This window comes from Nilaparvata lugens, chromosome 8 (assembly GCF_014356525.2).
Source record: "Nilaparvata lugens isolate BPH chromosome 8, ASM1435652v1, whole genome shotgun sequence".
Taxonomy (NCBI): Eukaryota; Metazoa; Arthropoda; class Insecta; order Hemiptera; family Delphacidae; genus Nilaparvata; species Nilaparvata lugens.
In genome coordinates, this window is record NC_052511.1 from 49,900,099 (window position 1) to 49,912,703 (window position 12,605).

Genomic DNA, 12,605 nt, shown 5'->3' on the forward strand with positions numbered 1-12,605 from the left:
ATCTCCCTTGGTGCGGTTTGACTCAGTGGTCGCTCTGATAATCTATTGCTTAGATAAGTTGAGTATCATGATCCTGGTACTCCCGTTGGGAGGGTGACCGCTAGAGCCAACTCCTCAGAATATATGATTCATGAGTTGTAAAATTGCCTCCTGATGGTTCGAAGCCCACCTGAAACTGTAGGTCCACTCATCTCTCATTATCATCCGCCTCATTACCCACGCACAAGCTTAGAACTCATGTGGGCATCACCCTCAGCAAAAAAATATGTTATATATTTTGATAATTTTAAACAAGAATGAAAAATTAATATCTCATCAGATTCACCGGTGTCAGCTATGCTCTATAGAGGGATTTTAACCCTAAAGAGACACACTGGGGTGCTTTACACCCCAGGGATTTTTTTTCCTGGTAATTTATGCCCAGTCTGAATTAGGTTTGTAGTATTGTCAACTACTCTCCACCACTTCCAGTCAGTAATAGCATTCTACAAGGTCACCAGCTCATCTTGTTCTTCGTTTGGGGTGTCTAACACCCCAGAGTGTCTTTTACGTAGGACTTTTATCAAACACTTTTATTACAAAGATTTAATTTTATTGTCACTACGAATGTGGTATGTTATGATGGATCAGATTGGATTGAATGCTATGATTCTCTACAACTTGAGATTCAAAGCAATAAAATGAAGAGACGTGAGTTTTTGATGAAGTTGCCATTGGCAATGATCAAGCCATTCGTTCAAACCGGATTAGGAGCTCCAACACTAAGGCGGAACATACGTACTTCTAAAATTAGTATAAATATTGATAAGCAGTGCTTTACTTTTGATTTCTGTATGCACTTAGAACAAAAATGATTAGGAAATGGTCTAAGTACTTGTTTTTTTCATATTTTTCAAAGAAAAATGCAAAATAAAATTGGGGTGTTAAACACCCCAGTGTGTCTACTGTGTTAGCATAAAGTAAGTGTGTCTCTGTAGGGTTGAATTTATCACCTATAGATATTATATATTTTATCACTTCAAACAAGAATGAAAAATTAATATCTCATCAGATTCACCGGTATCAGATATGCTCTATAGAAAGTAGTGAATCGGCAACGCTGCTCTCCTATCTTTCTCCATTGCCATTAAAACCTGGACCTCACTATAGAGCAAAAATCCCATTATTAGTATGGAACGGTTGGAGCTGAGAAAATTATAGTTAGATTCTCACGTGATTCAACTTATCAAAGAGATAAATATTCATGATAATGATCAAGGAACAATCTTGGAAGCAAATTCCATTGAGTGTGCAATCAGGGTGAATGTTCGCGAAATGATTAGTACAGTTGTAAGCTATTAAAGTTCGATGCTCTTATTTTTTTATAAGGTAGTTCTGACAAGAAAATACTGTTGAAAAACTAGTTATACAGGTTTGCAGCTTTGCTGAACTAGTTGCAGGTGCCAATATACTGATGAATGGAAACTGTTCTTATATTGGATTTTCTTTTTCCTCGTGTAACTAGTTGCAAGTGCCAATATACTGATGAATGGAAACTGTTCTTATATTGGATTTTCTTTTTCCTCGTGTAACTAGTTGCAAGTGCCAATATACTGATGAATGGAAACTGTTCTTATATTGGATTTTCTTTTTCCTCGTGTAACTAGTTGCAAGTGCCAATATACTGATGAATGGAAACTGTTCTTATATGGATTTTCTTTTTCCTCGTGTAACTAGTTGCAAGTGCCAATATACTGATGAATGGAAACTGTTCTTATATTGGATTTTCTTTTTCCTCGTGTAACTAGTTGCAAGTGCCAATATACTGATGAATGGAAACTGTTCTTATATTGGATTTTCTTTTTCCTCGTGTAACTAGTTGCAAGTGCCAATATACTGATGAATGGAAACTGTTCTTATATGGATTTTCTTTTTCCTCGTGTAACTAGTTGCAAGTGCCAATATACTGATGAATGGAAACTGTTCTTATATGGATTTTCTTTTTCCTCGTGTAACTAGTTGCAAGTGCCAATATACTGATGAATGGAAACTGTTCTTATTGTGGATTTTCTTTTTCCTCGTGTAAATTTTTACTTTTCTTTCATTATTCTCCTTCCTCCTGAATTGGAAACTGCATTTGTAGTGGATTTTCTTTGAATTTTCTTCTATCAATTCCTCTTTTTCTCTTTTCATTTACTCTCGTCTTCATTTTCACTTTTCCCCATTATTCTCCTTCCTCCTGGATGAGAAACTGCATTTGTATTGAATTTTCTCTTATCAATTTCTCTTTTTCTCTTATCTCATCTTATTAATATCCTTCCTTCTTTGCTTCTTTCTCTCTTACTCTCATCTTATCAATATCCTGCCTTCTTTGCTCTATGGCTCTGTTCATCATTAACTTTTTTCCACCAATTTTTTACATTATACCGCTCTTTCTTTTTACGAGCTCCAAAATGAATTATACTCAAAATATTCTCACGCTAGTAGAGATACTTATACAAATATTCCCTCTTCCAGATTCTATATCTTTCCTACTCTATATCTCTATCTTATATCCGATATCGGATTAAACTTGAGCTGTTTTATTCTATGCTTATATTTTTTCCCTCCTCAAGATGATACATCTTTTCTACCTTCAGCTTCTCACTTTATCCAATTATGCTTAAACGCTTCTATCCTCTACCCATCTTTCCCTTTATCCTCTCATTTTCGTCTTTATTCTCTTATCCTCGCTTTCTCTACGATTTCCTTGTTCTAATCTTCCTCTTTCTCATTCCTTTGTTTTCGGTCTGTTCGGTTTTCCATCACTTATCTTTCCTCATTCTTCTATTACTTCCCTTTCTCAATTCCATCTCATTCTCTTGTTCCATTTCTCATTCTCTTCTATCTCTTCTCTCTCCATAATTTATAGTAGCATCCTCTTCTCACCACTTCTTTTGTGACTTTTGAATCCTTTCCGAGATAAGGTCCTATTGATAATCTTTTGAATCATTTCCGCAAGTATCATCACGCAATATATTTGAGTTTCAAGTTAGAGGATAACTCGACTTATGTCGAATCTGACACTTTGAGTTTCCAGTAGCCGAAGACTTCATTGCCAGCCAACTTGATAATTCAAAATACATAGTGATAATATTAACATATTTATGACATTAACAGAATATTTATTTAAAAATAGTGACGAGAAGAATAATCAATCATTGTATATATTTAATATAATAATGAATCAAGATATATAATACAACAGCAAGTATCTGGAAGTATACTAGAAACCTACTCATCAGTAACATAATAATTCTTCTGTTATCAGGATAACCAACCATCACAATACAATTCTTACAATTCTTCTAAAAAAATACAATAAAATTCTTCCAACAATACAATAAAATACTCACTCACTCGCTAAAGAGTTATCAATGCTAGTATTCCATAATCATTAAAACCATTGAGATGATTTCAGGAAATTAAAAAGGATACTATCAATTACTTAACAATTACCGACGAAAATTATCGTTCAGAGTTGGATGAGCAGATATAGTTAGCAAAGAATAATCAAGACGGAGTTATTAGTTGAGAATTATGGTTGGAGTAGAATTCAGTTCTGTAGGTCAGTGTGATAGACCGTTAAAGGTCGTCGACCAACAAAGCCATTAGTGGCTAATCTACAATAGTTTACTTCCGAATAAATCACCTATAGTGGAGTCCACGTTATAATGGCAATGGCCAATTCTCTGCCTTGCCACTGCCTTCTTTGAAATATAGCAGATTCCGGTATATCTGATGAAATATCAACTGTCCTCTCTTGTTGAATATGATCAGTAATATTACATTTGTCAAGAGAATATGTGATAAATTCTCATAATTGAGATTAAATATTCTGTTAAACAGTCATACTATTCCCACATTGTTAAAATATGAGCTGGCAACGTTAGGGAGATAGAAAAGGATAGCGATATCTGCTTTGGTATATGATAGACAAGGATAGCAACAACAATGTTAAATCAAATACCGTCACTATATCGTGGACCTCACTATTTATATAAATACTAGCCGTCAGGCTCGCTTCGCTCGCCATATCCGTCTAGCCAGGGGGCTCCGCCCCCTGGACCCCCGACTGGATCGTCCAAGAATGAAATCAGCAGGCTCGCTTCGCTCACCTGCATTTTTATTTGAGCATTTTTATCATATGTTAGGACAATCCAGTCGGGGGTCCAGACTAAACGGATATGGCGAGCGAATTGAGCCTGACTGCTAGTAATATAATATTCCCAGGATTGAAGTAGCAGTGCCCAATCATTTTTCCGCGATAAATGCATTTAAATCTTCAACTTGGTGCCAACCTAACAAAGACAACTCAACTTAATGCCAACCTGACAAAATTATTAATTTAGTTGCCAGTTAACAACTGTTTCGAAGAGGTACTCTATCTAGATTATAGTTCTATAGTAACATATGATATGGAAATTTCAATTATAATTAAGAGATAGGAAGAAGAAGAATATACATGCTAAAAGACGAACTTTAAACCCTTAAAAACAACCCTTAGAGTTAAAATATTGCCAAAAGATTTCTTAGTGCGCCTCTAAAGGGCCAACTGAACATACCTACCAAATTTGAATGTTTTTGGTCCGGTAGATTTTTAGTTATGCGAGTGAGTGAGTGAGTGAGTGAGTGAGTGAGTGAGTGAGTGCCATTTCGCTTTTATATATATATAGAAGAATCGAGCATCAAATTTTGACATTCATTAAATTTTTTATGTGTTCACCGAATTTGATGATTTTTTTTAGTTGTGTTCGTTAAGTTCAGGACCAGGTTTATTGCCAATCAAATTCATAATCCGACTTAAGGACTCTTTCCTACGGTCCTTCAAAGTTCACATTTGTAATCCTTATGGGATAAGATTTGTGAGCTGGCCACACATAGAAATAAAAATCAGCTGTTATAATCATGCGTCATACAACAGCCGTCGGTAGATAGTAGACAAGAGTGTGTGCTGCTCCATAACCGCCCATGTATTTTATTCTAAACGCCCCGACTAAAAACAAAATGACTGTTGTGTGTGTAACCATCCAGCAGTGCGGCCTCAGGTTAAAGACTTACATGCTCTAAAGACATTGCGTTGTTTCGAATAATTGTGCTGTCTTCGATGTTCAGAATTAATTGATTTTTAGTAAATTATTTATTTTGCAGTTGGAAAATTATCTATATAAATAAAATGCCGCATCGTGCCTCCTCAGGTGTGCATCCAGCTAAAGTTTGTCATGAGATGCATTAAACTATTTGGTGGTACGAAGTTCAACCGGGCCAGCTAGTAGGAAATAAGTCTTTGAATTAACCTATAAACTATGATAGTATGAGAAAAGAGCTCGCAATATCTGGAAAAAAATTAAACGATGATAAAAAGAGAATAACACACGTTGATCTAAAAAAAGTTACTCTTCCGAGTTTTTATATGTTTATAGTTCAAGTATTCACAATGTGTTTGTAGGCTATATTATTAGTGAATAATCATGAAGAAGGCTGGTTGACAAAAATTCAAAATAAACTATCGGAAAATCACATAATAGTTTAACCTCAGGTAGACCAGCGAAAAAGAAATGAACAACAAAACATCGAAACTACAAAAATCCTACCTCAAACAATTCAGTTAGAAACGTTTCTCCGATGACACAACTTGTCTCTCCAACATGTGTGAACACACAGACAGACTTGTTCCTGTCGTTAGTGGCCAAAGTTATCAATTATCTTGTTTGATAGAACTGAATAGTAAGGTATTTCTGTAAAAATAAGAGTATCAAAGTAACCTTTATTCAACTTTTTCCAATTTCTCACGACATATATAATGCCATTTTCAAGAGAGACATTATACGACGTAACATGTCGTGAGTAATAAGGTTCTTTGATTTTTTAATTAACCTGGTATAAAGAGCAATCACTCGATCCCTCAAAGATAAAATCAGAAAGAACACCTTGCTCAAACTTTAGAGAGGTTTTCCATACCTACTTTGACTCACGGAAGTGAAGCATGGGTGCTGACAAGGAAGCATGAATCAAGAATACAGTTAGCAGAGATGCGATTCCTTAGACAAGTCAAAGGATGCACAAGAGAGGATCGGATTCGGAATGGAAATATAAGGAGAGACAGTCATGTCCAACAAGTGTTGAGGCTGATAAGAACATATTTATGTCTTGAAGATGCTCATCTTAGAATGAATTTGAGTAAAAAAAATCAGGCACATAAAGAGACCTATATGAAATTCGAACTAAAAAATGGCAAAGCAGAATGGCAAGTCAAAGGATGCACAAGGGAGGATCGGACTCGAAATGGAAATATAAGGAGAGACTGTTATGTCAAACCAGTGTTGAGTCTGATGAGAACATTATGTCTTGAAGGTGTTTATCTTAGAATGAATTTGAGTAAAAAAATCAGGCACATAAAGAAACCTATTTAGACTTCAAACTAAAAAATGGCAAAGCAGAATGGCGAGTCAAAGGATGCACAAGGGAGGATCGGATTCGAAATGAAAATATGAGATGAGAATGTTATGTCCAACCAGTGTTGAGTCTGATAAGAACATTATGTCTTGGAGGTGTTTATCTTAGAATGAATGTGAGTAAAAAAATCAGGCACATGAAGAAACCTATTCAGACTTCAAACTAAAAAATGGCAAAGCAGAATGGCAAGTCAAAGGATGCACAAGGGAGGATCGGATTCGAAATGGAAATATGAGAAGAGAATGTTATGTCCAACCAGTGTTGAGTCTGATAAGAACATTATGTCTTGGAGGTGTTTATCTTAGAATGAATGTAAGTAAAAAAAATCAGGCTCATAAAGAGACCTATATGAACTTCGAACTAATAGATGGCGAAGCAGAGTATTCAATACAAAATTCAGCTGATATGGGAAAATTTAATGGTTTTTCTAAGATAGAATTTGAGTAAAAGAAATCAGGCACATAAAGAGACCTACATAGACTTCAAAATAATAGAGGGCAAAGAAGAATATTTAATACAAAATTTAGCTGATATTTGAAAATTCAATGGTGTTTCTAGGATAGAATTTGAGGTAAAGAAATCAGGCACATAAAGAGACCTATTATAGACTTCAAAATAATAAATGGCAAAGAAGAATATTTAATACAAAATTGAGCTGATAAATTTAATGTTTTTTTTTTGGATACCCTGAGGCAATAAGGAAATAACTGGTCAGATCATGTCCTTAGAATGTTACAAGACCGTTTCCCATTGAATGCCCTTCTCCACAAGCCAATAGGCAGAAGAAGTATTGGTACACCGAGGAAGAGATGGACGCCGGAACAGGCTTGAAAAGCCTAATCCATGACGATGATGATGATGATAATTTACCGAGCGAAGTGAGGTCTAAGATTCAAGTCGACGGTTTAGCATTTCTCTTAATGTTTGAATGGTTGAATGTTTGAATGTTTGAATGTTTGAATGTTTGAATGTTTGAATGTTTGAATGTTTGAATGTTTGAATGTTTGAATGTTGAATGTTTGAATGTTTGAATGTTTGAATGTTTGAATGTTTGAATGTTTGAATGTTTGAATTTTGAATGTTTGAATGTTTGAATGTTTGAATGTTTGAATGTTTGAATGTTTGAATGTTTGAATGTTTGAATGTTTGAATGTTTGAATGTTTGAATGTTTGAATGTATGAATGTTTGAATGTTTATATGTTGCGCATTTACGGCAAAACGCGGTAATAGATTTTCATGAAATTTCACGGGTATGTTCCTTTTTCAATTGCGCGTCGACGTATATACAAGGTTTTTGGAAAATTTGCAAATCAAGGATAATATAAAAGAAAAAAGGAGCCTCCTTCATACGCCAATATGAGAGTGAAAATCAGACTATAGAATTATTCATCATAAATCAGCTGACAAGTGATTACACAGATGATTGTGTGGAGAAGCCAGTCTATTGCTGTACTTCCATAAGGTCTACAGTTTCAATCAGGTACTCGTAGATGAGAATACTGCGTGAGGTCTACTGTTCCCAGAACTACTAGTAATTATTAAAATGATGATGATTTTTTTATTTCTACATAAATATGAGTAGCCCTTAAGAAGGAAATGAATGTATGGTATTCCTGTATAGAAATTCCATGTTTAAGCTTTTCATTTTTTAAAAATTATTCTATTCTTGTTGTTTTCTAGGTTGAAGTGTGTTGAGGAATGGGACTAAGCAAGCACTACCTGACGATTGGCCAGAATGCCAGGGACAGACTGTTCGGCATTTCCAGGCCAAATGGCACCGTACAAAATGGCGGCACTAGTCCCCATCATGGCCGCGATAGGACGCCCATACAAATGCTCGTATCACAACAGGGACGCATCAAGTGGGGTAAGTCACCAAATTGTCACATTTTAGCATGAAATTACACTTGAAAGTAGTGAAAAAAGATTGACAAAATTGAAATTTTGAATATCATTTTCTATACTAGGTATGTAGAATAAAAATCTGGTGTGGCGCACTCACACAACATTCCTTGCCGTTATGAAAATTGATCACCTGACGCTAGTGTTCACGCGCATCTCAAGTCTACTATTCAAAGATCTGAGCCAGCTGGTGACAGGACAATAACTCTGGAGACACACGAGGTCTGTAATCTCTTCATAGTGAATGATTTTATAGAATCAGCAGTTGCCAAACAGTTTGCAATTATTGATTAATCACATTTTCTCGAATTTCAAGCTTATTTCCAATATAAGGTGAAAATGTTACTAAACATTGATTGTAGAGATTTCCAAGCTCAACCTTTTCCACTTAAAATTTTTTGTTTAGATGTATCTGAAGCCTGATAATTGGGAATCTAAAATCAAACTTTGCATCGATGGGGTGGATCTCCTGAAATTTTTACAGATATGGGACTTGTGGCAGTTGATAAAGATTGTCAATGACTATTCTAGGTATAAATTTGGTCAAAATCGTTGGAGCCATTTCCGAGAAAAACGCAAAAAAAACCTGTTTTTGACAACATTTTCTCCAATTTAGCCGCCATCTTGAATCGCATTTGATCGAAATTTTCCGTGTCGGATCCTTATATTGTAAGGACCTTAAGTTCCAAATTTCAAGTCATTCCGATGATTGGGAGATGAGATATCGTGTACACAGACACACATACACTCATACACACACACACACACATACATACAGACCAATACTCAAAACCACTTTTTTGGACCCAGGGGACCTTGAAACGTATAGAAATTTAGAAACTGGGGTACCTAAATTTTTTTCGGAAAGCAATACTTTCCTTACCTATGGTAATATGGCAAGGAAAGTAATAATGTCACCAAATTTTCATTTTATCAAATTGTCTCATTGTCCCAATGTCTCACTTTAGCATGAAATTTAAATTAAACTGAGTGAAAATACAATTTCCAATATGGTAGACGATGAAAAGGGGAAGTGGCAACGACTCCTTCCTATCATATTCAGTGACTTAAGATAAGATGACACTTCATCTCCAATACATTGTCTGATGGATCTATAATATTTTGTTTGGTGTTTCCACTAACATGAGTCTCACTCTAGTTTGATTCAACCATAATCATAGAGAAACGATAGCATAAGTAGATATCCCATGGCATAGGGCGTTTATGTCGCAACTTTTACTGTTATCCCAAGCCGATAGTTCACGTAGTTCTTTCCTATGCAGCTGTGTGACGCTGGTAGTCTCTCAAATTGTGCCGTTCATACACTATCACCCCAACAAAACAGTAAAAATTGACAATAATCGACAGTAATCGGCTTGAGATAACAGTAAAAGTTGCGACATAAATTCCGTATACCATGGGATATCTACTTACGCTATTGTTTCTCTATGCCATAATCTTGTGATGATTTTGAATAAACTTCCATCTTTGAATTCAATAGAATCTTCTATATGGACTCAATTTTTGTAGATCTGATTTGCTACAAACAACCAACACGCAAAGATTCACTTTCCTTCAAGTATGATGCAAAACCAAGATTTAATTGAATACGAAACAAAAAAAAATCGTAGACATATTACTCATTTCCGCGTGTCCACTTTTCGAGTGACCTGACAACGTCATATCAATTAATGAGGTATTTATAAATACATACTGTGCGGCTAATAAGCCAGCAGCCAGTTTGGAGCTATCTGACTGTCCTGCTAACCCAGTTTTGACATACGGCTAAAATAATATAGTATGAACAAGATTGGTAGTAGCTCTAGTAGGTAGCCATTGGTCTGCTTCGAATTTATTTTACTTCTTCTCCTCTTCTTCATCTCATTCTTCATCTTGTTTTTCCTTCTTCCTCCTCTTCTCCATCTTCTTCAGCTTCATCTTAAATTCTTGATTTATCTTGTTTCTGTTCTTTTTCTTCATCTTCTTGTTCTTAGTTTCCTTGTTGTTGTTCTTCTTCCTCTCATCCTCCCTCTTCTTCTTTCTGTTCTCTTCCTCCATTTTATTATTGATTTATTCCTTTTTTATGCGTTGAAATTCTCTATCTCAAGGACCATTCATGAATTTATCTTCTTCTGAATTAACTTTTAAATTTTTTTGTCTTTCTACTTCTTCTTCTTCTTCTTCTCCTTCTTCTTCTTATCCTTTCTCTTTTTCTTTCCTCCATTTTATTATTGATTCACTCAATCTATTATTTTATGCGTTTATTTTCCCATTATGCAAACCGTTATCTTTCCTACTCTCCTTTTTTCTTGTTATTTCTTTATTTTCCTTTTCTTTTCCACATCTTATTATTTACGCGATTCCTTCTTAAATCTTCTTTTTTCATCAACTTTCACTTTTTTGACATCCTCTATCTCGAGGACCACTCCTGAATTCATCTTTTCTGAATTATCTTTTCAATTTTTCTGTCTTCCTACTTCTTCCTCTTCTTCTTCATCCTCATCATCATCATCATCATCATCATCATCATCATCATCATCATCATCATCATCATCATCATCATCATCTCTTTCTTCTTCTTCTTCTTCTCTACATTATCCTTCTTCTTCTTCACCTCCTCCTCCTTCCTCTTCTTCTTCTTCTTCTTCTTCTTCTTCTTCTTCTTCTTCTTCTTTTCTTCTTCTTCTTCTTCTTCTTCTTCTTCTTCTTCTTCTTCTCTTCTTCATCGTCTTCTCCTTCTTTTCCAAGTTACATACTCTATCATTTGATGTGGTCACTACTTGTCTCTATGACACAGGCGTTCCACATGACCTGTGAGTGAGTTCGTGTGAATGTGTGTGAGTGTAGTATTATGACCAGCACTCACGCACGCACGCACACGCTCGCACACCAGTCGACCTACCAAGGCAGTCCACCTATCTATCAACTTCCTCCTCCACCCTCTTCCAAAACCTCCTCTGCCATAATCGTCTCTTTTTCCTCTGTTTTTTCGTCACTTTCGTTTTCTACACAATGTTGTCTCTCTATTTTCTGAAGCCACCTGTAGCCTGCAGTGCGTATCTATGTTTTATTTCTCTATGGTTTTCCTCTATAGACATTCTTTTCTTTTTTCTTACTTTCCTTGCCCTATTACCATAGGTAAGGAAAGTATTGCTTTCCAATAAAAATTAAGGTAGCCCAATTTCCAAATTTCTATACGTTTCAAGGTCCCCCAAGTCCAAAAAATGGTTTTTGGGTATTGGTCTGTATGGGTGTGTGTGTATGAATGTACAATATAAGGATCCGACACGAACAATTTCGATAAAATGCAATTCGAGATGGCGGCTAAAATGACAAAAATGTTGTCAAAAACAGGGTTTTTCGCGATTTTCTCGAAAACGGCTCCAACGATTTTGATCAAATCTATAACTAAAATAGTCATTGATAAGCTCTATCAACTGCCACAAGTCCCATATCTGTAAAAATTAAAAGCTCCTCCCCATCTATGCAAAGTTTGAATTTAGATGTTCAATTATCAGGCTTCAGATACAATTTAAACAAAAACTTTCAAGTGGAAAAGATTGAGTGTGAAAATTTCAACAATGTCAAGTAACATTTTCACCTAATATTGAAAATAAGCTTGAAATTCGAGAAAATGTGATTAATCAATAATTGCAAACTGTTGATTCTATTAAATTATTCACTATGAAGAGATAGCAGACCTCGTGTGTTTCCAGCGTTATTGTCCTGTCACCAGCTGGCTCAGATCTTTGAATAGTAGACTTGAGATGCGCGGTAACACTAGCGTAAGGTGATAAATTTTCATAACGGCAAGGAAAGTTGTGTGAATGCGCCGCACCAGATTTTTGTCACCCGTTTTCTACGCCAAGTTGTCTCTATATTTTGAAGCCACCTGTAGCTACGTATCAGTGGTTTCTTCCTCCATAGTAAGTTTTATTCAACAGTCAATATTGAGAATAAAATTATTAGGTCAGAAGGAATGATAGAACGGCGAGGTGTCAAATTTCTATCTCCTATGCTTTTTATAGTGATTGATTCTATTCCATGATTTTGAAGTTCACATTATAATGGCAGTGGAGAAAGATAGAAAACAATCGTTGCCTATTCTCTGCCTTGCCACTGCCTTTCATACAGGATAGTTGATACCAGTAATCTGATGTAATATCAACTGTCCATTCTGTTTGAAAATGATAAACTATATTTTATTTGCCAAGAAATTATATTATAA

The 12,605-nt window shown here is 35.4% G+C and overlaps 1 protein-coding gene across 4 annotated transcripts in view; it reads left to right on the forward strand.

The window, feature by feature from the left end:
* Positions 1–12,605, forward strand: part of LOC111044179 (lysosome membrane protein 2) — a 224,715-nt gene that overhangs the window by 116,372 nt on the left and 95,738 nt on the right. For all 4 annotated transcript variants that reach the window (XM_022329263.2, XM_039435000.1, XM_022329262.2 and 1 more), the window contains exon 2: positions 8,156–8,342. In XM_022329263.2, coding sequence (XP_022184955.2) covers positions 8,174–8,342 — 169 coding nt within the window. In that variant the 5' untranslated portion in view covers positions 8,156–8,173. The remainder of the gene's footprint in view (positions 1–8,155; positions 8,343–12,605) is intronic.